Genomic DNA, 25,321 nt, shown 5'->3' with positions numbered 1-25,321 from the left:
GTCACGTGACAATGTTATTGTTATCGTCATCAGAAGCAAGTAGGAAATGTTTCAGTCAAAGCTCATAATCATTCAAGGTTATCCAAGAATTTACCATCAATTATTTGACCTAAGAAAACAAAGTAAATTAATTTAATTTATCCACAATACAGGTGAGTTTTGTGTCAGACAGGTGTATCAGATAATAAGGTCTTCAAGTGGATGTTCGCCATTATAACTAAATCAAATTATTAAAACACGTAATATCTGTTTATTACTTCATCAAAATAATAGTTATTTTCAGAAAAAAAATAAAAAAAGGATGTGACTTTTCAAAGTAAAATTATTTGATCCTCATGCATTAAATAAACATGCAGACTGCCATTTACGGATTGATTAACAAATTTACACTTTATTACATCTATTAAAAAGGCAAATAAAAAGTGTGCAAAATATCCAGAAACCTTACAACACCTGGGGTCAACAAAAATAAATGCTTATACTGTAGAGCAACGGCGTAAAGGAGACGATGCACATGGCGGACGTACACATTTCGGTTGCACACTGTGTCGCTCTAGATTTAGTCCAGGTTTATTCAACATTTGACAGCTTCATTTCAAATGCAAGCACCATGTACAGTACATATTGTAGTTGAGTAGATTTGACACTGCGTTGATGTTTTCTTTCAGGCATGAGGGCAGGACTGGGTGGTCATCAACTGTCTCCATTTAAGATTTTTGGATGTAAAACCTTCAGGATGCGTTCGTTCTTTGTAAGGTCTGCAGGGAGTTCATTATTCTGCAAAACACACATGAGAAAAAGCTTACATGCTGAAGTTTTCGACTTGTTTTCTCTCATCTCATCTTGCATGTTGAAGCGCCTTGCCTTGTTGGGTAGAGTCGGGTCTGCGTTGGCACCAAGCAGCAGCAGGACAGTTCGAAGATTTCCACCCATAACAGCAGCATGCAGGGCAGAATAGCCATTCTGGAGATAACAAATCAAGATATTCATAAAACTTAAGGAGAGGTATTGTATTCTCAGGTATTAACAAATACAGACCTACTCTTTATACAGTGCTGCACGCTCAGTATTAATGGACTGATTTGATATTTTGGAAAATACGTTTATTCCCTTTCTTCCCCAGAGTTAAATAAGAAGATCGATACCACTCTCATGTCTGTATGATGAATAAGAAGCTTTAGCTAGCAGCCAGTTAGCTTAGCTTAGCATAAGAAAAAAATGACACCTGAGGTTTTACCGGAGGTCATGTGCCAGACAATGTCTTGGCTGGGAGCTGTGACCTCCTGGAGTCTCTTTGCATGCCAACCTAACGGTCTCCTGTGGTAGCTACAGTACAGACGTACAGACATGAGAGTGGTTTCTATCTTCTCATTTAACCCTCTGCAAGAAAGCGAGTAGGCGCATTTCCCAGACGGTCACAGTCATTGGCAGCATCGTCTACCTTGAGAAGGCCAAGAGAAGGAGAAAACTTGAGAAGCTCCTCGACAACGCTGCTGTGTCCCTTAAAAGCTGCTTTGAAAAGCGCCGTTGATCCGTCCTCAAAAGACAGCAGAGAAAGCGTACAATTACTTAACGAAGCAATCTCCACTCAAGGTCCTCTTACTCACTTGCTCTGAGGCTTTTGAGTATGTCACATGGTCGTCATTGGCAGATTAAGTCTTTAAACTTTAAGATGTTCTGAGAGTGAGAGGGTCTGTGCAGCGTGTGAATCCAGTAACAGAAGACATTTGGACGCTTTGGACAGGAGGGCTACCTACTAGTCTTGTTTGTGACGAAGAAGACTAAACGACACCAATCAATAATCCCTTCATGTGCACTTCAGTGACTACATACTTTTCTGTCAGCATCCCGATCTGCGCCACGTAAGAGTAGCACCTTCACCACCTCACTGTGACCCATCTGAGCTGCCATCCACAGGGGGGCAGTGCCATCCTGGAGAGGACAGGGATGAGGAGAGGGATGCAGCGATGAAGGACATAAGAGGAGGGAGGAGGTGAAAAAGAAGGACATTAGAGTCCCTGAGAAAGAGGAGGTGCGACCGTGTCCTTTAAATCTCTACATGTGCAAAAGCGGTGAGGACGTTACCTCCCTCGCTTGGTTGACCTTGGCACCAGATGAAAGCAGCTGACGAATCACAGTCACATGACCCTCCTGGGCAGCGAGAAACAGAGAGGTGGCACCGTCCTGAAAAACACAAGAATCATCTCACACACTGTGCTTGGATTGCTGACAACAAGTCAGAAAAGCTCCCAGCTGAGCAAAAAGTGTATTATTAACATATTATTATATTACTGCTGTTTTATAAATGTATGTTTGTGCCCTCGGGTTATTTTCTCTTGGCTAACGACAGGCACTAATCCTGCCAAATGTCAGTCGTGTCTGACTCAGCAGTCTGCAGAAACCTGAGAGGCTGGATTCCAGCTGCTGGGACACTGTGTGCAACTAACCGCTGTGTTGCCGACAGCGAGAGGGCGTGCAAAGGGGGCTCACGTTCAGCTGGTCGTGAACATTGGCTCCATTCTTCAACAGGGTCTCCACCACCTTGGAGTGTCCGTGCTGAGAGGCGACGGTCACGGCTGTGCCGCCGTCCTGCCACGAAAAAAACACACAAGAAACAAGCTGGCGGGGAGAAAATGACTGCTGGTCACGGCGGCGAGTTGGAGGCTGTGGAGTGAACAGCTCTAATGTCTGGGAAAAGCAGCCTGGGCAGCATATTTTCATGCATCATATTTGTCTCTGTCTTATCTGCATAAAGCTCTGTGAATGACATGATAGCATCACGGCGCTCTCCATCACACCCAGTGTTATAAAGATCGTGACACACGTCATTGTGCTCTGCTGCGTACCTTTGTCTGGAATTCAGTGGAGGCACCAAACTCTAAGAGGAGCTTCACAATGTCATTATGACCCTGCTGGGAGGCGAAGAACAGGGCGGTGGAACCTGTCTGGAACGGACGATAAAAATAGATTCTGCTGTCATTAGTCTGAAAACAACTTTTCATGTTTGTATGAGGAATAGACGAGACACATATTCAATTAAAGGCCTGGGTTTGGATTTCGTCTTGTTGGCCAGTACACCAAACAGAAGCCATTTATCTTAGCTTAGCACAACGACAGGAAACTTGTTTGTTTAATCCCGACAAGAAAACTGGAGTGTAAAAATGACAGTTTGCAGTCGGACTATTTCTTGGCTCAAAGTAGTGACTTCCTGGACTCTCGTTTGGCAGCCAGCAGCTGCTTAGATTAGCTTAGCTTAGCACAAAGGCTGGAAATAGCTAGCTTGACTCAGTCTAACACTAAAAATAAATCAGCCTGCTAGCACTATCAGGTTTTATGGGATTTTTACGCCAGACTATTTCTTGGCTGGGAACGGTGACTTCCTGGAGGCCCTGCTGGTGACCTGGTAACCTCTCACACTCACTGTAACTTTCAGTCTCTAAATCTTAAATTGCCGCTAAGGGCTAGCCAGTTATTTTCCCATCATACCTCTCTCTGGTAGTTGATGTCGGCTCCTTGCATGATAAGTTCTTTGACACACTCATAATGGCCGCTGTACGACGCCACCATCAGCGCTGTCGTGCCGTACTGAAAAGACACACGGCAGCCATAATTAAGCAACCTCTGGTGTTTTACTGTGGATGACCTGCTGAAAAGTGCTTTAAATGTGGAGATGAAACAGCTAAAATCTACAGATTTTCCAGCTGAACACATGAAACCCTCACCCTTTATTATGATGAGACAAAACATGAAATGCTTGTGAAATTTTGATGGCACACATGCACCACAGAGGTAAGGTCTCTGTCTCCCTACCACAGGTGGGTTATGGTTAAAGCGTGCAGCTGAGCAGCCAGGACATGCAGCGTCCCTACACTGTCTCTGCAGTCTGCGTCCACACGCCCACTGTTGAGCAGCAGCTGAAGAAGAGCCAAGTTCCCCTTCCTCGCTGCCCAAAACACAGCATTAGCCAGGGGTGTTTCCTTCTGGAGGGTAAATACACACAACAACCACTGACCTTAAACCACCATTATAGTATTATACACTCTGACAGTAGAGTACAGCCAATAGAAACAGTACAGGTGTATAGGTTTATAGGTTTTAAGTGTATAGGTATGAATGAGATCAATCAGTTCACAGTTCACACTGCACAGGTGTGAAATTCTAGTAGGCCCACCACCATTAAGAGGTAAACATTTATAGGACTTGTAGTTGCAGCTGATGGACCACAGGCCATATGATACACTATTATACCCGCACACACACGCACACACAGAGCTAGACTGTGTGATTGCATTAAAGTCCGTACACAGCCAATTCAGTTCCAGCTCACACCGGTTTCCTTTACAATAAAATGCAGCACACCGTTAAATAAATGAACAAGTGCACACATGAACAGGAAGCGAGAGTAATCTGTTTTCTCATTGAGGCCCTGCAGGCTGATGGATGGAAACGGCTGGTTTACCTTAAAAGACATCATGCAGACCTCATTGGTGACTCATGTTTCTTCCTGCGCACTCATTCATTAGAGTCCACGATGAGCGCCACTCGCCTGTTTTGCCGCACTGTGTTTGGGTGTTGGCGGCGCCGGTTTGCGGACATAATAACAGCCGGAGAGTCAGCTGAGCTCATCCTCTGCAGTCAGGGCTGCGCGGAGGCCGCAGCGGGCCGCTGGAGGGCGCTGCTGAGCACAGGCAGTCATCTGTGAGAGAGGTGGCGGGACTGAGTGCATTTACTCAGCAGTGCTTCAGAGTGCATCTCGTGTACTTGTGCTCTACTTGATTATTTCCATTTTATCTACTTTCTCCTTTCTCAGAGGCAAATATTCTCTTTTTTTATTGCACTCAATTTATTGACAGCTTTAGATGCTTTGCAGATTTTGATTTGACATTACATAAATTTACAATAAGCTCATATAAAACACAGCTTTTTTGGCTTGTGTCCCCTTACAGTTTCTAGTTGGGGCCCATTGTCATTTTTCGGATTAGCATTGATTTGCCGCTCTAAACCTCACAGTTGGTTTCAATTAATTAACTGTTTCAGGCCCAAAGATGTCAAATGATCCATTATTTCACAAAAATGCAAAGATTAAAGGGGGAAATGATGCAAATGTTGAGCAGAACTTTATTTTTTCCTCTTCCCTTTGCTATCAATCATCTCATGACCTCACAGATTCTGACCCTTTTGAGGGGCACGATCCCTAAATGAGCTAATTGCATTTAAAATAGTTAAAACTGGCTCCACCAGCAGCTACACCAGTGAAATGCTGCTTCTGCATTGATGCATAAGTGTTTACAACAGTGGTGGAGAGTAACTAAGTAGATGGTGGAGTCCACAAAATTAGTATAAATTTGTGTCTTGATCCCTCAGGTTTAATTTGTGACCATTAGGAAGGGGCCTGAACCACCCCACTGTATATATGATAGTTAAATCCAGCTCCACCTCGACTGTCTACAATAGTAAAATGCTGCTTGCACGTCAATGCATCTATATTAATAACCTTATAATGTCAGACATAATAATACATCACTCACAGGGGCCACTTTTCTGCGTTATGAGTACTTTTACTTTGCATGATTTAAGTGCATTTAGCTGATAATTTCTGCCTTTTGAGTTCAGTAGGATTTTGAATGCAGGACTTTGATTTGCAATGGAGTATTTTTACATTAATGTAAGGGCATTTTTACAAAGTGATCTGTGTACTTCTTCCATCATTGCTTTTGGAAAGTTTGATGTCAGGTGTTATGGTCAATTATAAACCGGTATTTGAAGGATTTACAATATTGCAGCTTTAGCTCTCTCTAAATGATAATAGAGGTATTACTGAGGCGGAGCAAGGAAAGCATCTTATTTTTGTTGACTAATGTCCCTCTCAGGTGCTGCCGTAAGTGTTGATTTAGGGATTCAGTAAAGTCTAGTGGAAACATGTACTTGTTGCTAAGCTATATAAGGAGGGTTGACAGTGAGTCTGTTGCTGTGTGGCTGTCCAGTCATTCTCAGAACATGGGAACAAATCAGACTCACATGCATGCAGGTAAGCTGGCCAGAGCTTTTTATTTCTTATAAAGTGCAGCTCTAGAAAAAAGTTAATCCAGGATGTGCACCTTTTATTTTTAAATACAACCTGCTCAGTTTCATTAAATGTCAGGAGGTTTGACTGTATGATGTCTGAGAATACAATGTGCTGGCTTTTATAGGTCTGCTCAGTAAACACCCTTCGACCTTTTTTAATTTTTTGGCAACAATGGTCAGACTGAGTAACAAAGATTTCATGCTGCAATCATTCATTCGTATACTGAATATAGAAATGTTAGAAGGTCAAATTTTAGTGTACAACAAATACTTATTCTTTTGATTATACTCTAAATAACAGAGCAATCACAAACTGTGATATTAACCCTTTTTTAAGTATACGTACAAACACATGGCATGACGCTCTTGTCCTTTTAGTGCAGCAGGCCGGCTTCCTGCTGAGGGCAGCTCTGCTCTTTGTCCTGCTGTGCAGCCCACAGCTTGTGGTTTCCGACTCAGATGAGGCCGTCCTGACTGAGTGGGAGATTTGGAAGAGCATTCATGGCGTAGCCTACGATGAATCGGTGAGACTGACTCCACATCAAAAATACATATATGGTCATACATGCTCTTATTCATGTGAGTCTTTCCATGAAATGTTTTATGTCATCGTGCAGGATGACATGCAACGGAGGGCCATCTGGGAGGAGAACAAGCGGATGATTGACAACAATAATCATAGGTTTTTCATGGGCATGAGGCCGTTCACGATGGCCATGAATAAATATGGAGACCTGGTAAGAACTGGTGTCACACACAGTTGTGTTTCAAGGGTATTTTAAGTAAAAAGAAAGCTTTCATGGCATTAACAAACTGAAGTTTAGAGAGAAAATCAAATTTCACAATCAAATAATAGCATTATTTCAACATCTCCATACAGGCACAAATATGGCATTAGTCAATCAAATAATAGACATCAATGTGTTGTAGATATCAATAGCATGTATTATTGGAACACAATCTTCTTTATGTTCTCCACATGTAGACAAGACAAGAGTACCGGGTTTTGCAAGGTGCCGTGATAGATGCCCAGTTCGTGATGAGAGGGAAGACCGTCTCAGCCCGAAGGCTGCGGAACAATGCTAAGAAGTTAGATGCTTGGGTTGTTGACTATAGGAACATGGGTTATGTCACTGAGGTGAAAGACCAGGTAAGACGTTCTCAAAGCTTCTTCCAGTGGTTCTATTCAGACTGAATCATGAACACCTTCAAGCGGACTGTATGCTTTAAACGTTCCTCACAGGGTTACTGTGGCTCGTGCTGGGCCTTCAGCACTACGGGAGCTATTGAGGGACAAATATACAAGAAGACAGGCCGTCTTGAATCTTTGAGTGAACAAAACCTGGTGGACTGCTCCAGATCTTACGGCACCTACGGGTGCAGTGGTGCCTGGATGGCCAACGCCTACGATTACGTGGTCAGCAACGGGCTGCAGTCGTCAAACAGCTACCCATACACCTCAGTGGTGAGGCTGAAACTTCTAGATCTGCCTCTATTAGCTAGCTTAGTTCATTTCTCTGTGTCCTGCCTGCCATTAACTTCAGGCCGTCTATTTCTTTCAACAGGATACTCAGCCCTGTTACTACGAAAGCAGACTTGCAGTTGCCCATATCAAAGACTACAGGTTCATACCCAAAGGAGATGAGCAGGCTCTGGCTGATGCCGTGGCAACTATCGGTCCAATCACAGTCGCCATAGATGCAGATCATTCAAGCTTCCTGTTCTACAGCTCAGGTCAATCAACTTAAAACTCACTCAAAACAACCGTTATGTCAGAAATCTCTTAAAGCTGCTATGATTAATATCTTTGAACTAAAAAAGCAATGAAATGACAATGTCTACGTGAATTATTTTGCTAATGGTTACAAATGCAGAGAAATATCAGCTGACTTTACCTCTGCTGTCAGCTCTACAGACCTTTGCAGCATCTTTGAGTTCATTGTTTTATTGCAAAAATGTTAGGACAAACCCAACGCACACAACCTGTTCAGCGCCAAATGAGCTGGTGAACACAGTGGAGCATTTAGCAGCTAAAGAGCCAGATTAGGATTTGGTGATGTCCATCATTTCAATCAATTTGAAATTTCCTTTACAGGAATATACGATGAGCCCAGCTGTAACCCGAACAATCTGAGCCACGCGGTGCTGCTGGTTGGCTACGGCTCTGAAGGAGGCCAAGACTACTGGATCATCAAAAACAGGTCAGAAGAACTCTCTGCATGTCGAATATCAAAGGCTGATTTGTCGAACACGACATTGTCATTTTCATAAGCTGTTTCCTTCTTTTTAGTTGGGGCACCAGTTGGGGTGAAGGTGGCTACATGCGCATCATCCGAGACGGCAGAAACACTTGCGGCATCGCGAGCTACGCCTTGTACCCTATCCTATGATTCAGATAAGACGCCTCAGTTGAGTGTTGATGCTAAACTCTTACTCTGGACTGTCAGAGGGTCTCAGAAATCAGTCATTGCTGATATAACCCATATCGTCTCTAAAGCACTTCTATCATCCATATTTTCTGAAGCTTCTGCTGAACCTTTCTGACACTGCAGATAATATTTTGTGATTCAAAGATTCATATAAGCCTTTTATAGTGAACACATTGCTTCTCTCAGGGACATGATATACACACACCAGCATGTGTGGCCGGAGATTTCTACTAGCCTTCCAAACATTTTATTGATTGGTCAAAATATATGAAAAACTGCCATTTAGATAATTAAAGTGAGACTATGTAACTTTGGACTGAACTAATAACACGTTCCCCCACTTAAAAATGCAAAGTTGATTTTGCTATAAGCTTTTTTTGACCAGTAGCTTATTTTGGCTAATGTTAGCAAACTTACTTCAGTGTATAATTGACATTACCGTTCCACTATAACTTTTCTCCACTTGTGCTACTGTTACAGTAGCTTAGCATTTCCGCTAAATGCTAACAATTCAGCATTTAGCATCGTCCCTTTAAGGTCTCTTAACACCAGCATTAAAAACGGCGGGATAGATTTGCTCCTTAGAGAAGATCTCTGCAACATTTGACACAATTAATTAAGAGCTGGCCCTCTTGATAGTACAGATCTTTGATAGAATGGAGAACCGTGGAGCCCAAAACAGAGGAAGCTAATGCTCATTAGCTCATGAGCTGTGTGGTACCTTCAAGTATAAATTAATACTTAAAAGTGACAGTAAATGTACAAATTCATCACAATGTGTGAACTTTTCTCCTTCAAACAAAATGCCAGCCCAGTAAAGAGAAAATGAAGCTCTGAGCCTGTAGCTACTGTGGCTAACAAGTGCAAAGTCCTGTTCCTGGCTGCTAATAGCATTAGCCGTTAGCTTGCTAGCTACAGAAGCTCACCAGCCAGGCCCACAGGAAGTCTCTGCTGTATGTCACCCAGCTTTCAGGAGTATTTCCCAAAGAAGTGTGGGTTCATTGTACTGGTCCACTTCCTGGTGTGACGACGCCTTAGCTTGTAGCCACAATGGCTGCTGCTCCACAGGTTACATAGTCTTGCTTTAACTGTGAGCAGTAATTATTCTTTACTATAAGGCAACACCTTTGATTTTGTAGACTGTACAAAAACAGTAAACCAGGGAGTCCTGCTTGTGAATTTCACTGTTTGTTTTTAACTGTGCTGTTAAATAATCAGACTGCAAAACTTTTTTTGTAACAGTTGTACTTGGGAGATACTGAAATGACATGTTGAGGGGGGAGGGATGAAGGGGTGGTGGAGCTGGGACGCACACGACATAAAATAAAAATCTGAGCCTGGTGGCCTCAGTGTTTTGGGCCTCAACGCGAATCTGAGAAAGAACAAATAAAGTGTTGCTTTGTACTTTCAATGCAAAAAAAGGTGCAGTTTTTTTTTTTTCCTGTGGCATATTCTTGCATGTTTTTCTACCATTTTAAACTATTTTTACTTACTTACAAGATCAATTGAAAATGTCTTAACGTCTGGATTGATAATAAAGTCATTTGCTTTAAGTGTCACTTTGTGTCACTTTCTCCGCACGTTGCATTGTTCAAACCAAACACAGTTCACACACACACACAAAAAAACCCAATAATGTCTGCAAGTTCAACCACACCTCACACACCTTGAACCTTGAGCCTGTTCACTGCGCGCTGGCTGCACACTCACTGCTGCTTACCGTCCTGCTTTTCTTCGTGTGTCTCGCGTTAAAAAACTCCAAGGTTCACCTGCTCCAGGATTTACCTGTGAGGAGGAGGAGGAGCTCTCTGAGAGACAGAGGGAACCTTTTTCACTGCTAGGTTCTCACGACTTCCTGAATAGCTTATAATGCAGTGGAATATATCTTTGATTTGCAGCGTAGTGTGGTTGGTTTTGCTTTGCTTTGCTCCAGTTTGTCCCTCTACTGAGAAACATTCAAAGTGCAGGCATGACACACACCCTCAGATCCATCAGAGGACACAGAAAAAGTTCTGTGATCCTTCCTTCAGCAACCAGGCAGCAGGTGCTCTGACTCAGGTAAGCCATTTGTTGGGTTTTCTGTTGCACATTATTGTTAATGTTTATTTGTTTTCCAGCCATTTAGTGCTACAAGTGAAGCTGCTCTGACCCCTTTCAGAGAAGCTAATTTTATTGTAATGCGAGTGTATAAAGCTTCTAACAGCATTAGATGCATTTCATTATAACTCAGGAATAAAGGAAAATCTTATGGATGCCCAAACCCTCATCAGGGTACCTTGCATATTTGCATTTCCAGCACACTCTCTGAAGTGCGCCTATCACCTTGTGTGTTTCTCCCCATGTCACACCCTGATTAACAACTGGATTGGAGACAGTGTATTTCCTCGCTGGCAAATGTATCTGACAGTGTTTATGGTCAGTTCATGCAGTTAATCACTTTGCAGTGTGATTAGTGACGATAGGTTTCTCCTGTCCAGGTCAGCGGTGTTAGACTTGTGTTAAGTGTCCCACAGTCAACCGTTCAGCTCTCTGTGTTTATACAGATGTGCAGCTCTGGCTTCTACAGAGAGCCAGCTGGACCAGACAGAGGTCAGTGTGTGCCATGTCGCTGCAATGGACTGTCCAATGAGTGTGATGAGCGGACAGGGAAGTGTGTGGTGGGTGTTCACACGCACACACGCAATAGTCATGTTTCCATCACTTTTGGGGACATTACATAGATTTACATTAATTTCCTGGAGACTTACCATAACCATTACCACTACTAACCCTGACCTGGGGACCTGTATTTTGTCCCCACAAGGAAGGTGAGTCCTCACAATGTGACTGTGTAAACAGATTTATGTCCCCACAGTGTGAGGAATACATGGCCACACACACACACACACACACACACACACACACACACACACACACACACACACACACACACACACACACACACACACACACACACACACACGCCACGTGTTCAGTTGTTGATTTACACCACACTGAAAGGTTGTGCCATTTGTGGGCCACAAACCAGGTACAAAATGTGTTGTTCATGTCATGTTTCATCTCGCTGACCTCCAGAACTGTCAGTTCGACGCCACCGGGGACCACTGTGAACGCTGTAAAGAGGGTTACTATGGGAACGCAGCCAACAGGACCTGCCATGCCTGTCCATGCCCCTCTGCAAGGAACAAGTGAGTCTGTTTTCATTACAGCTGATTTGTGCTCTGCACCGGTGTTACGACCCAGCTCGCTAGGGGTAAGGAAGTAACAAGAAAAACCCAACCAGATGTAAATGGTTAATATAGTTATTTATTTAAACCCAAGTGATTTTAAATTGTTTGGGTACAAAGGATAACTTCCCAGACAACGAAAAGAGCAGTGCCCAGTTCGTGTTTGGTTACAGCAAACACACAGTGAGCACGAGCTCGGACAAATCTATCACAAAACAAACGAATCTCTCGTGTGCCGAGGACTGGTCATGCGATATGCCAGCCGTCCACTGCCAGGCTGAGACAACTCTTGTAGCCGGCAGGAGATAACCGCTTGCAGGGGATTGGGCACCTGCTGGCTCCTCCCCAGTTGCCGTCCTCTTCCGGAGGAGGAGTCCTGTTTCGACGCCCACTCACCTGCAACCACTCATATACATGCAGAGCACAAGAACACATACAAACACGCACAAGAGCGGTGGCGGCCGTAACAATCGGTTCGATGATCTTGTCCCTTCTCTCTGTAGTTTTGGACTGGCCTGTCTGGACATCGGCTCAGGAGTGATTGAATGCTTGTGTAAACGGGGTTACAGTGGAACCAGATGTGAGAGGTGCTGTTCAAGAAGTGACTCATAAACAAACACAAGCATCATTTACATTTCGCTATTATTATCAGTGCTCCAAAATCCCTACTGCTCAGTGACAATTCTGCTTGTTTTCACTCTTTATTAAGATGTTCATTTGGTTACTTTGGCAATCCAGTGGTGGATGGAGGCAGCTGCAAGCGTTGCAGGTGTAAGGATGGCAGCTTGAACGTTTGTGATTCTCTGACTGGAGGTAAATAAAGTTTTTCACAGAAATACTCACAAATGAAGGTTTAAGAGAAATAGCTTTCAGTTACAATGAAAGCCATGTATTACCATTCACAGAGAGTCATTCATTACAGTTTCTTTTACAGTTACTGCTTTAAAGGTGTAGATGATCTAATATTTGGTTTCCATAATGTTGGGATTGTCAAAATTAAAGTTGCAGAAGAAGAGATATCCTGACTTTTGACTTTTTTTGTACCCATGTTAACTCCATGCTCCAGTTTGCAATGCAGGCTTTCTGTTGTACGTTTGGAGGCATCAAGTCCGAGCTGAGAAAATAACCCAGAAGACATTATGCAGCCGTTTTCACAGACTGACATTGCATGACTTTAAACTGACCTTAATGTGATGAGATCCACTTTCATTTACTTTCCTATCAACAGAGTGCATCACTTCTGGTGACAGCAGCGGTGGTGATCAGTTTCATGGTGAGTTTGTGTTGAAGAGTCATCTTAAAAACAGTCCTTCAGTAACTCATAATAACTCATAATCATATCTTGTGTTTCATCCTCTCTTCGTATTCATTGGCAGAATGCGACAGCTGCACTCCAGCCTTACTGGTCAACGTGGAAAAGGTGGACAATGCCTTTGCTCGGCTGAAGCAGCAGCTGCAGAACGTCACAAATGGCTCTGGTTCACTCTCCCACCACCTGGAGGCGAACATCTCTGAAACCAAGGTGCAGCTCATGCAGGTTTTAATTATCTGCGTGTATGAACTCTCCTTTAAAGCCCAAAGAGTTTGCCAAAAGAAAAAGATCCCAGCCTCTGTTGTATTCACATTACAAAGTAATGTTTCTCCATGTTCAGAGTATTTCTCACCTCCCCTGTTTTGCAGTTTCTTGTTGGGAGCTACAGCACGGCTGTGAGACGCCTGCGTCCAAAGGTGGAACAGCTGGAAACTGATGTGGATATTATCAGAGATGACTTTAGTCAGCTGACTGATGAGGTACCTGGAGAGAATTTTCTTGAGTTAATCAAACAGGAGGTCCATCAGGATAATTTCAGTAAATTAACTACATTTCAGTTCAGATGGTGTTGAACTGCTGAGTTTTGTTCATGAACTCTCTTATCTTCAGTGCAGAGTGTAAACAGTTAATGCACATAAACATATCTGAGAAGCCTTGACACAATCTTTACATCATAATCAACTTTCCAGACACTTGAAACGGTATCGTATCTGGAGAAGGTGTTTCAGAAGGTGAATGGAACAAAGTTAAAGGCAGAGGATCTTCTCTCAGACGCTGCAGCTCTCCTCACAGCAATACAAGGTACAACAGTTAAACATCAATATGATATATGAGTTTACATGGCCGTGATGTGACACCACTGCTCTGCAGGCAGGCTTTGAGAGTGTCCTCAAAGTTTAAAGTGAGCCATGAAAAATCTCAATTCAACAGAATGCATAAAAATGGATATTGTTAAGCAAGTATCTTTAACTTTAATCATTTTTGCTCAGTAATATCAGACTTTGCAGAGAATAGCAGATCATTCCTGCCCAAGACTTTCTGGGGCTTATTAAGGAAACTGAATGAAGTCAAAGTGCAGCAGGTGTATCATTAACAGCAGCGCCTCTGTTATTGTGGTTCGTCAGATTTGATAAAGCAGCAAACTGAGGCGAAACCTGGAGAGACGGTGGCTCTCTCTACACAGAGCGCAGCCAGGATGATGGAGGAAGCTCGGCGCGTCGTGCAGCAAATGAGAGCGAGAGGCTGCAGTGCTCACAGAGACGAAGCTGGCAGGGAGCAGGAGGAGGCCCACACATGTGAGATTTGATCTAATCGGTGGTTCTGGCACAGAGATTATGTTCAGTTTATGGATAAAAGGCAGTGCAGAGGCCACTTACTCTGATGTTTACACTCAAACGTGAACACACTCACTTGAAAATGGTGTAAAGTGGAAGACACCTCCCAGAGGACAGGCCAGGCTGGTAATTCAATACTTTTGAGGCTGAAACCATCATAACAAACACAATCTCTGCTAGGTTTGATTTACAGCAAGAGAAGATTTGTAACTTTCTCACCGGTGCTTAACTGCAGGCAAATAACAGTAATTTAAAAAGAAAAACTAGATCTAGTTCGACATTTTGGAAAATACGTGTCTTTACTTTCTCTTGAGAGCTAGAAGAGAAGCTCAGTACCTCTCTTATGTCCGTATGTGGTACAAGAAATCAAATTAGCCGGACTCCAGTCACATAATAGTTTATTTATGTATGTATTTATTCTTATTTTGTAAATTCAGCTAAGTTCGCGTATCATTGCATATGAATTAAAGGATGATTATGCATGACTCCATAAAGCCAGAGTGGGTCGATTGTTTGTTAATGGTGAGCACCAGGATTTCATATGTCCCGCATTATTTCATTCATTAAATCATCATGAGTCATGCTTTAGTTAACCATTTCTTCAGTATGTGATTTTGTACCCTTTTAATAGATATAAAATGCAAATATGATCCTACAGCCAGCAGCCGGTTAGCTTAGCTTAGCTTAGCTTAGCACAAAGAGGAGCAACAGGAAACACCTGTTAACACCTACGAAGCTCACTAATTAACACATGATATCTCATTTGTTTAATCTAGACCAAAAAAAAAAAAAAAGTGTACAAACAAGATGTTGTGTTGTGACGGGGGGCAGACTATTTCCTGGCTGGGCAGAGTCTTGTTTCACTGTGATGTGTTAAATAATGAATTTTAGAGGTGTTGGGAGATTTGTTTTCTTTTGGACAGAGCCAGGCTAGCTGTTTCCAGTCTTTAAGGTAAGATAAGCTAAGCTAAGCTAAGCTAAGCTAAGCTAAGCTAAGCTAAGCTAAGCTAACTGGTGGCTAGCTGTACCCTCAGATTGTATGAACAGACTTTTGGGTGTCCTTGTTCCTTTAAGGTTACGTTTTCTGTTTAAATGAATGGCCAGCTTCCAATAATTATCATATCCCACCTTGAAATGAACACCAGCCTCAACACATAACATCCAGAGTCTGTGTTTTAGTGTTGGACAGTATCAGGAACATGGCAGATCCTGTGGAAACCAACCAGGCTGTACTGAATCAGACTACAGCCTCTCTGATGGAGTCACACTCGTCTCTGAGGGAGGTGGCTGAGCTGCTGTCAGACGCAGAGGACACAGGCAGCAGGACACAGGGCCTTAACCTGAGGAGTCATACTATGCTACAACATCTGGAGGTGATGTGAAACAGCTGTCATCAGTCACATCATCCAATCCTCTCTGTGGTGTCACACTGATGTTTTCACTTCTTTTTAATCACCGTTTTCCAGCATCTTCGCAGTCAGCTGGAGAGAAACCAAAGTACGCTCCTTCCTGTGACTGAAATGACGAAAGATCTGCTCAAGAACATCACAGACATCTTTTTAATGCTTGAGGAGGTTAAACAAGTAAGCAGGGTTCTATCTATGAATCCATCAGGCATGTTTTACAGAGTGCAAACTGAGCTTATTGTGTGTTAACTGCAGGAGTTTGAGACTAACACAGCTCAGCTAGATGGAGCCAAGCCGCAGCTCATTAAGAAGTTAAACGACATCTTCCGAATTATCGCCAAAATGGATGTTGTGACCAAGGCTGAGGAGCACGCAGAGGAGCTCAGCAGAGCGGCTGCAGAGTTTCAGCAGTGAGTGTGAAGCAGTGGAAATAAAGACAGTGAGGAGAGCTGTGTTTATGCTGACATTAATACATCATGCTGTATGTTATTACAGAATGCTTCATAATGCTAACAACAGCACTGACCTGCTCGGCGCCATCGGCATAGGAGTTCACAACGGCATCATAAACGTAATAGAAAAGGCAGTGATGGCAGCAAATCAGTCCAGAGAGGCTGCAGATCAAGCCTTAAAGGTAACCAAGGTGCTGTTAGTAATATTTGATGCAAATATGAATGTTTATTTGTCAAAAATATTAATATGATTTTGTCACAATGAATTAGGACGGAGGCCTGGTCAGCAGGGCTGAAGGACTCAAAGATAAGTCAACTCGTTTATGGGCAGAAGCCAACGAGACTCAAAGTGACCACACATGTGCGTGAACTTTTTTAACAAGTCCAGTTTTTTAAGTTTGAAAGCACAAAAGTGAAACGCTTTGCGATTTCTTTCCAACAGTGCTGTCGCAAACAGTGAACACCTTCAAAGAGCGTGTGAATGAGCGAAAGGAAAAAGGAGAATCACTGAGAACGGGCATCTCAACGGCCGGCGATGACGTCAAAAAGATCAAAAGAGGTCGGAGGATCACTTTAAACCTCTATGAGGGGACGTGAAATGGCAGATTCTGGATTTTTGATTTTTGATTTCAGATGACACAGAAGTCCTGATAGAGTCTGCGAAGAGAGCTGCATCTGCCGCTAACTCCACAGTCAGTAATATGACAGAGAGGCTGAGGAACATCAGCCAGGACGTGGAGAGGTTAACCAACGTCAGTGTGAACTCAGACATGTTGGCTGATGCAGACCAAACCTGTGGGTTGAAGTATTCCACGTTCTTCCTGTTTTTAGACTGTTTAAATGTCATCTTTCAGGTGGAATCTAATCATTCGGTGGTTCGATGTGTTATGTTTGTTTTTATGTCTGTTTCAGTGAAAAACTTGGACACAACTCTGTCTGCGTTGGAAAACAAAATCACACAAGTTGAGGCTCTCAAGGAGAAGGCGCCTCCTAGTGCCAACATGACAGAAAGCATCCAGAGGATCAAGGACGTGATAGAGGAGACAAGGAACTATGTTAATAGGGTGAAGTATTCCTTTAAAGTTGGTGTTTCATGCCTGATGCCTATGATTTAAAGCTGATAAAATCCATATTTTTCTTTTAACTGTGGATCAAAATACTACTTGTGTGTGAAATGTGTCGCTTGTCGTGACAAACACCAATAATTTCTACCTGGGCTGATCCTCTCACAGCTCTCCCTCGTCACCAATTTCAACGGAAAGAGTCATGTGGAGCTTCGTCCTCCGAAAAACCTTGAAGACATAAAAGCGTTTACAGCCATCGATCTGCTCTTAAATCTCCATCCCTCCAAGGCCGCGAACAGACGCAAGCGACGCCAGGACAAACGCAGACAAGACAGCTTTGTTTTCTATCTGGGCAACAAGAATGTGAGTGTGCCTCTGTCCTAAAATACAGAATGAATTTTTATTTGAGTGACAGGTAGCATTTGTTTTTTTGTTTGTCTGTCATGCTCCTCTTTCATTTTCAGGCTTCTGGAGACTACATAGGGATGGCAGTCAGAAGCAATGTGTTGATTTGTGTCTACAAGTTGGGTGGAGCTGTCCATGAGGTGGAAACCAGCCAAATAACAACTACCAGTGTGAACTCCTCAGACTTTGACAGGGTCATCTTCCACAGGTACGATGGGGAAGCCACCACACTTACAGTTTCCTCTTCCTCCAAGAGGAATTAATAGATTATCTCTGACTACTCCTGCAGAGTTTACCAAGACTCTGAGGTTAACATCACGCAGAAGTTCACATCAGAGAAACCCGTCAGCGTCGCCCCCAAACGTAACCTTCCAAACTCGATGACCGGCATCCTCCAACTGGATCCAGACAGTGTTGTTTTCTACGTAGGCGGTTACCCCGAGGACTTTACGGTAACCAGTCACTGCTGTTATTTCATTTTACCTTTTGTAAATATCTGCTTATTCTGAATTTGATGCAGCGACACGTTTCAAACAAGTTGGGACAGGAGCTCCAAAAACACCTGTTTGGATCATTCCACAGGTAAACAGGTTGATTGGTAACAGGTATGACTGGGTATGAAAGGGGCATCCTGGAAAGTCTCAGTCGTTCACCATCAAGGAAAACTGTTGTCAGTAAACTGAAAACTGTTGTCAGTAAACACAGTTTGTGTGCGTTCTGTTTTTATTCATGTTTTCCACAGCGTCCCAACTTTTTTGGAATCAGGGTTGTAGCTGTGGAAGCCCATTTCCACCAAGACAAGAAAAAATTCACAAGTTACAAAATAAAAAATACTCATGGTCAGTAAATTTTTGTACTTACTAAGTCAAAATGATGAGAAAGTAATCATTCTGAGGAGTTAAATAAAAGTCATGAGATGATAAGACAAAAACTTGGAGTTGAGTCATCATTTTGATTTGGTGACGTAATACTTTTGGCTTAGTTTGTCTTTCTTAGCGTCTCAATAATGAATTAGTGCCGTTGATATTTACACTTTTTGTCATTAACTTTTTTTTCTTGGCCAAATGAGCTTCCATACTTAAGTGACACAAACTATAAATCCACAGATCCAACAGATAATTGTTGTGTTGTAGCTGAAGTGTACAGAGCGTTTTGCCGAAATCTTCCTATTGTGGGAAAAAGATCAGGAGGAGGGGGGTGAATTAAAATACCTTCATTTGAGGATAACGGCCAGAAATTAGTTTGGACAAACGAACCACAAATCTAAAAATACGTGGAGTGAACGCATCCATTCATGACATGTTGGCATTTTCATGTCTATTCTTCCAGCCTCCAGTGGAGCTGCATCACCCCAAATACAGAGGAGCGATAAAACTCTCCTACGTAAACGACAATCCTCTTTCTCTGTTCAACTACAAGCATGCCGTCAACATGGTCACAAAGCAGCCTTCTGTCAAGTAAGTGTTTCAAACAGTGACTGTCTCTGGTTGGAATGACTGGAAATGGTCAAATAATGATTCAATCATTCTTCATTTTGCTTAGGATTCCAAGGACGGAGCTGTCTGATTATTACGACGGAACAGGTTACGGCATGGCGTCCATTAAAGAGCCGCACAAGACGAAGAGCAGACTGTTCAAGTTTCACACAACCAGCCAAGAGTCAAACGCCTTGTTATTCTATATCGGAAATGAAGTATGATGTTTTTAACAGAGTTGAGCAGATTTACAGAAGCACCGGTCAAATAATAAAAGAAAATGAAATATTATCTTTTTTCTGTTCCAGGAGTCTTTTGTCTGTGTGTTTGTGGAGGGAGGCATCCTGGTGCTTCGAGGACAGCAAATGGGTCGACAGCTCAGACGTCAGAGTGCTGAAAAAGTGTCTCTGTTTGTAAGATGATCTACAATAAGTAACTTCACAGCGGCGCAAGCTTTCTGAATGCATGACTTTGTTCTATTTACAAACTGATCTACTAAGATTATGTATCCTGTGTCAGGATCAACAGTTTGCAATCGTTATTGCAGACAGGTTTAAAGTGTACTATGGACAAAAAGAGATCTCCATAGATCACAATCAAGCAAACTACGTGTCTTATTACATCGGGGGTTTACCGGCACCGCTCAGACAGAGGTAACAAAACACACACAAGCAACATTCACAGCTTCAGCTCATCACATCGTACACATTGTACCATTTTCTGTCTGTGTATGTCTTTGAATCTCAGACACAACATCACAGCTCCACCGCTGAGAGGATGTGTGGATCACCTGGTAGAGAACGCCGAAATCGTCGAGTACAAGAAGCTGATTGGTGTCAGCGATCGATGTCCAGTCTCACTGCTGGTAAAAAGAGATGAGCAGGACACATGTCTGCTTTAAGTTTCATGCATAATATGACCGAACGTTGCCTTGAAACACCTATCACAGTATAACTTTTGTTAAGCAGACAGCTGCATCTATGGCTGACAAGGTAATGGCAAAGGTCCAGTGTGTAAGATTTAGGCTGAGTATGTTTTCGTTAGCGTATAATCAAGTGAAAATACAAATGCATTTTTAATACCTTAGAATGAGTTCTTCATATCAACAAAGGGAGTGAGTCTTCTTCCTCTAGGCTCACCCACATGTTTGGAAGAGGAGGGTGAGGGGAGGTGTGTTTCAGCTGGTAGCAATTTGCAGCCTCACCTATAGATGCCACTAAATCCTACGCAGAGGAGCTTTAAAACACTGTGGAACAGTAGCACAAGTGGACAGGAGTCATCATTGCTCAGTAAAATCAGCTGGATTGACCTAAATTTTGCAAACTTTTTTTCACTAGCTCCAATCAGCTGGTTGTGATGTCACAGCAAATAAAGCTGTAGCAGCAAAACACCGGGGAGCACTGAAAGGAGGAAGAGATGCTGGTATTCTGAAATATAGTGTAACTAGTAGAGAAAAGTCAGCAAAACTGAATCACTAATATCAATTACTCAGAAATATCTATGAAAAGTTTGCTAATATTAGCTAACATTAGCCAGTAGAAGCCACTGGTCATACCAGACCAAGTAAGGCCATAGCATTAAAAGCTCCAAGTATAATAACTTAAGAAGTGATGCTTGTTATTACTGATGAATTCACCTTTTCATTTGTTAAAGGAAAAATGTGTAATGTCTTCTGTCAAAAGTCAGTCTTACTTTAAAGTAGGTAACTGACAGGGCTACCTTCAGAAACAGGACTCTAATATTGTGTGTTTGTGGTTTGTGCAGGGTGCTCGTTCAGCTGCGTTGCATTCAGCTCTGCCTGCTGATTCCCTGTTTGTCCGGGCCGATCAGCCGCTCAGAGTCTCTGTGGGCTTCAGGAGCACTGACACACATGGTACTCTACTCAAGAGCAGCTCTCAGGTAAACCCTGCACACCTCACATCCACCTGGAAAAGAGAGTCAAAAGCTAATGCTCAAGACGACTCCATCAGCGTTCTCTGATCTTCTGCAGGGCTCCACCTCTGTCCACAACCTCCAGCTGTCCCTCATTGATGGCTTTGCAGTATTCAGTAGTGATAATTATAATCTGAGCTCAGATAAAAGGTACAATGATGGAAGCTGGCACTACTTGTCTGCAGTAAAGAGGCCAACGGGGTAAGATATGTCCTCCTTTTGTCTGCAGTTTTTGTACCTTTATCTCAATTAAAATGTAAAAATAACATATTTCTGAACCTGTTGTGATTTTCTCAGGTTGGAGCTCAGCATTGATAATGTGATTCAGGGACAGTCGCCCCACAACAGGCCACCGGATCAAAATTTGCAAGGAGGGAAATTCACAGCCTGCATCACTAACCTTTATGCAAGGAGGTTTGGGAACATTAGAAATCTGCCTACATTTCTTCTCAGCTGCTCTTGTAGAGATGATATTTGTCATTTTCTCCTACAATAACATGAATTTCTGTTTTCAAAAAATCTAATCTGACACAGGCCTGAGCAGAGCTTTATACCTGCGGATTTAAGCTCATTTTCACTGACAGATGTAGTCCTTGGCCTGTGTAGTCTCCATCCACCACCACCACACACTGAGGTTTTACCAGCGCCTCTCCTGAAAAAGCCCCAGAAACACAAAACTGTGAGTGTGACAAGCCAATATTTGCCTGCTGGTTTTATAATTTGATAGTGATGCAGGTCATTTTTCTGCTGTGTGTCAGATTCAAGCACCAGCAGGCAGTCGGTGTCCACGCCAGCCAACACAACATGGTGAATACCAGCTCTCTGGGGAGCACAGCTGGTTCAGTTACAGCCTGCCACAAGAGGACCTTAATTTCAGGTGATGATAGTTTATTTTAATGTGTCGTCAATAAAACACCTTGTTCTTTCCTGACGATGTGGAAATTATGTCAGTGTTGTTCATAAAAGTTTTGGTTTGGTTTTTCCATCTATCCGTTCACTGTGCTTCTCCTGTTGTCTCAGGCCTCACTTCTCTCTTGACATCAAGACCACGTCGTCTAAAGGGCTGATCCTCCACATAGCAGGGAGAGGAGTCATCCCCCTGCTGGCTCTGTACTTGGCCAATGGCAAAATCAAGATGTCACTTGGAGAAAACAGAATCATCCAGCACAAGCAGAAGAGTGACGACGGGAAGTGGCACAGAGTGAGTGACCGTTTGCCGAACCCCATACGTCAGGTTACTGTTTCTACACCCGTAGGCAGCATGTATGCAGTTTACAATGAAACAGGTGGCAAATTCTCAAAACTCGTGGTGATTTGGGGTCTTTGATCAACACAAGAGCAACAAAAGCAGCTTTTTATAACTGTTTCTCACAGATAATATCAACCATGGCTAGCTAGGATAAGCTAATTTGCTGAGCTTTAAATGGTTCCAGAAAAACGAAAACTCCATAAAATGATCTGGTATGTACGCTTGTTGGCAACATACGTGAAAATGACGTAAACTTCCCAAAACCAAAATAGGCTTGTCTTGAGTTGCTTTGCTTGTGTCACAGGTTGAGGTCAGTGTGGAGATGAGCACTTTTCACCTGCTGGTTGATGGAGTCCGTGTGACTGACGGACATCTGCCAAACGATGAGGGATCATCTTTAGACCTGCGCAACCCTGTGTATCTGGGCGGTGATCCGTCAGGCAAAACCACAAAAGTGTGTATCACACCTCAGTCAGATATGTCAAATGTTTTCCCACGTTTCTTTTACATATTCACCCTCTTTTCCCTCAGGGACACAACGTTCCCATGAGCAGTGTTATCGGATGTATACGGGATTTCAGAATGTATGACGAACTAATTGGGGAACCTGAAGCGAGCCACAATGTTTTACCCTGCTCGGACAGGCTCACAGAGATGGGGACATACTTTAATGGCGGTCACATCATCTTAGGTTTGATCAGTTTTACGGATCTTTTATGTCCCTGTTGTGTGTGTATGACAAAAAGCATTGGCCTCAAATCCAACGAGGAGTTTTCTCTTCTAGATAATTACTTCAGCCTTGGCTCCCAGTTTGTGTTGGCCTTCGAGCTGCGTCCTCGACACCTGACCGGTCTCCTCTTCCACGCTCAAAGTCACAAGACCAGCCTTAATGTGTTCTTAATGGAAACCAAGGTGAATCCTTTCACTCTTACAATGAATGATGACAGCTGATCGGGCAGAAATTTGAGAGAAAAACTGCATGAGATGACCAAAACATTTAGCGACTGTAACCTTTTGCCAGGTGGGCGTCAGAGTGAATGATGGGAAAGGTGCTGTTAGCGTCTCAGTGGCTGCTCTTCCTGAAAGCCTCTGTGATGGGAAATTTCACCTTGTCACAGGTATGACTTGTCATGCTGACATTACACGAACTTGATGATACATGAGTTTCTCTAAATTCTATTTGCTATTGTCCTCCAGTGTCCAAACAACTTGAAGTTATCAAACTAGTGGTGGACTCCGTGTCTGAGCAGAAAGCTATCCCGATCACATCCTCCTCACACTCAAAGACGCTGGATACACTTTATGTTGGAGGTAAATCCATCAGATATTTCGTAGAATATCCCTCACACAATATCAGCTTTTATAAAATAACCCTGACCGTAAACACCATTGTACTCATTCTCTCTTGAATCAATGTCAGACATGCAAAACATGATATTCTGCTTTTCTTCTTCTCCATTCAGGGACAACAAAACAAAATCAAGACTCTGTCTCCTCACCATTTGTGGGCTGCTTGCGAAATGTGAAGCTTAATGGAAGGCCTGTTGTATTTGAGACAGGATCCAGGCTGGTTGGCCCTGTGAGCATTAATGGATGCCCTGCAGACTAATGAGTGACACTCCAACTTCGTTAACCCAACAGACATTTGGCATCATTACAAAGTCACATTTTATTGACAGGCTTTGCTCAGCTCCCCCTTAGCTACTGTTGTTATAGACTTGTAAAAAGTTCCATTTTCAGTGAAAAGGTACAGATTTATGACTTAAGATAACTAAGCCTTAGTCAAGCTAAATTTTGACGCACAGACCAAAACAGGCTTCTCATTTCTCAACAATGAGTTTTGCTATGTGAAATGCTATCTATCGCTAGCAGGTTTAATCAACTGTTAGCTTCATGGGTTGGGTGAGAATGCTGTCTTTGGTTGTCTTATATCTCAAGATGGCTGGTTTCAAAAGGAGAATCGTATTAATCTGTCTTAAATAAGCGCTAGATGGCTAAACATACATGAATGAATGCTAAAGCTAGCCCTAGCATTATATGGTTTGGCAAATGTCCATTACAAAGAAATGACACAGCCATAAAAACTAGCCTGTAGAGCACAAGAACAAACAAATAAGGAATATAACAGTATTACAGACGACAAATGCTTTTTGTACTTTGAAACTGAATTTATGGGAAATACCTGGAAAATTAGGATTTAATCAGTGACTGACATCTCTGAAGGGTTACTGTTCATAGTGAAGATGAATTTAAAAATCAAAGCGAAGACAGTAAACAAACTTTTTGATTCACCTTTTGTGTGTTGATGATGTATATTTCCCACTGGATGCCACTAAAAACGTATAACATAAGGCTGAATTCATATTTAACAATTATCTGATTTTTTTTTTTTAATTTAAATGCGATTTTTGGGTCCTTAGAAATAAATCCACTTTAACATGCTTGTCGCAGTTGGATATTATTCATTATTATTAATAATTATTCATTATGTTGTTATGTTATTTTAATTTTGAGAGACATGGAGCAGAATGATCTTAACCAAACTACGCAGCATCACCAAACCAAATTACAAGAGTCCACAGATCTAAGGTACAGTGTCAGCCTTAGAGCAGCATCAGAACACTTAACAGGCACAAAATTCAGTTTGTTATTCTACTTTTGACCATCAGATGGAGTGCTTAACCTAATGTAATAGGCTCAGTTAGTCGAACTCTGCTCTCAGTGAAGCTCCCTCTCCAGCAGGTGGCGCTCCTATCTGTGACGTGGCTGCAGTGTTGGCTGTATGTGTCAGCTGATGGCACTCATTCCTACTACACTGAGCGCTCACAAGTACACCACTTGCTCTGAGATGTTCAGAGACATGAAAAGCATCTGACACAAGTGTAAAAGCTCTTACTATCAACACGTTCATTCTTGAAGACAGCAACCACCTTTAACTTCTCTTGTTGGCATCTCCACAGCTGTAATACT

The 25,321-nt window shown here is 42.7% G+C and overlaps 2 protein-coding genes across 3 annotated transcripts; one reads left to right on the top strand and one right to left on the bottom strand.

The window, feature by feature from the left end:
- Window positions 1–106: 106 nt before the first annotated feature.
- On the bottom strand, window positions 107–4,671 carry ankrd29 (ankyrin repeat domain 29). 2 transcript variants are annotated; one of them, XM_070961536.1, is made up of 10 exons: window positions 4,460–4,671; window positions 3,870–3,980; window positions 3,487–3,585; window positions 2,847–2,945; window positions 2,491–2,589; window positions 2,086–2,184; window positions 1,834–1,932; window positions 1,442–1,537; window positions 865–963; window positions 107–777 (listed from the first exon to the last, which is right to left on the bottom strand). In XM_070961536.1, the coding sequence occupies exons 1-10, from the start codon at window positions 4,472–4,474 to the stop codon at window positions 694–696; spliced, it is 900 nt and encodes a 299-aa protein (XP_070817637.1). In that variant the 5' UTR covers window positions 4,475–4,671; the 3' UTR covers window positions 107–693. The 2 variants fall into 2 exon arrangements, with proteins under 2 accessions (XP_070817637.1, XP_070817638.1); XM_070961537.1 differs by having other exon boundaries at window positions 3,811–3,980; window positions 4,460–4,667.
- A 1,313-nt stretch (window positions 4,672–5,984) lies between these two features.
- On the top strand, window positions 5,985–8,826 carry cts12 (cathepsin 12). Its single transcript, XM_070960625.1, has 8 exons — window positions 5,985–6,028; window positions 6,445–6,590; window positions 6,684–6,803; window positions 7,052–7,216; window positions 7,310–7,531; window positions 7,632–7,800; window positions 8,162–8,267; window positions 8,357–8,826. Exons 1-8 carry the CDS (start codon window positions 5,998–6,000, stop codon window positions 8,454–8,456), a joined length of 1,059 nt encoding a protein of 352 aa, XP_070816726.1. The 5' UTR covers window positions 5,985–5,997; the 3' UTR covers window positions 8,457–8,826.
- The last annotated feature ends 16,495 nt before the right edge of the window (window positions 8,827–25,321 follow it).

This window comes from Chaetodon trifascialis, chromosome 4 (genome assembly GCF_039877785.1).
Source record: "Chaetodon trifascialis isolate fChaTrf1 chromosome 4, fChaTrf1.hap1, whole genome shotgun sequence".
Classification (NCBI taxonomy): domain Eukaryota; kingdom Metazoa; phylum Chordata; class Actinopteri; order Chaetodontiformes; family Chaetodontidae; genus Chaetodon; species Chaetodon trifascialis.
This window is presented reverse-complemented; position numbering and strand designations above follow the sequence as displayed.

Bases quoted from the DNA above. Each gene is read 5' to 3' on its own strand.
- ankrd29 (XM_070961536.1), bottom strand. The intron at 3,586-3,869 runs GTAGGGACGCTG...GTGTCTTTTCAG, and splicing joins ACGCAGACTGCAGAGACAGT to TACGGCACGACAGCGCTGAT. The intron at 2,946-3,486 runs GTATGATGGGAA...CGTCCGTTCCAG, and splicing joins ACATCAACTACCAGAGAGAG to ACAGGTTCCACCGCCCTGTT.
- cts12 (XM_070960625.1), top strand. From the start codon at position 5,998: ATGGGAACAAATCAGACTCACATGCATGCAG. The intron at 6,591-6,683 runs GTGAGACTGACT...GTCATCGTGCAG, and splicing joins GCGTAGCCTACGATGAATCG to GATGACATGCAACGGAGGGC. The intron at 7,217-7,309 runs GTAAGACGTTCT...CGTTCCTCACAG, and splicing joins TCACTGAGGTGAAAGACCAG to GGTTACTGTGGCTCGTGCTG.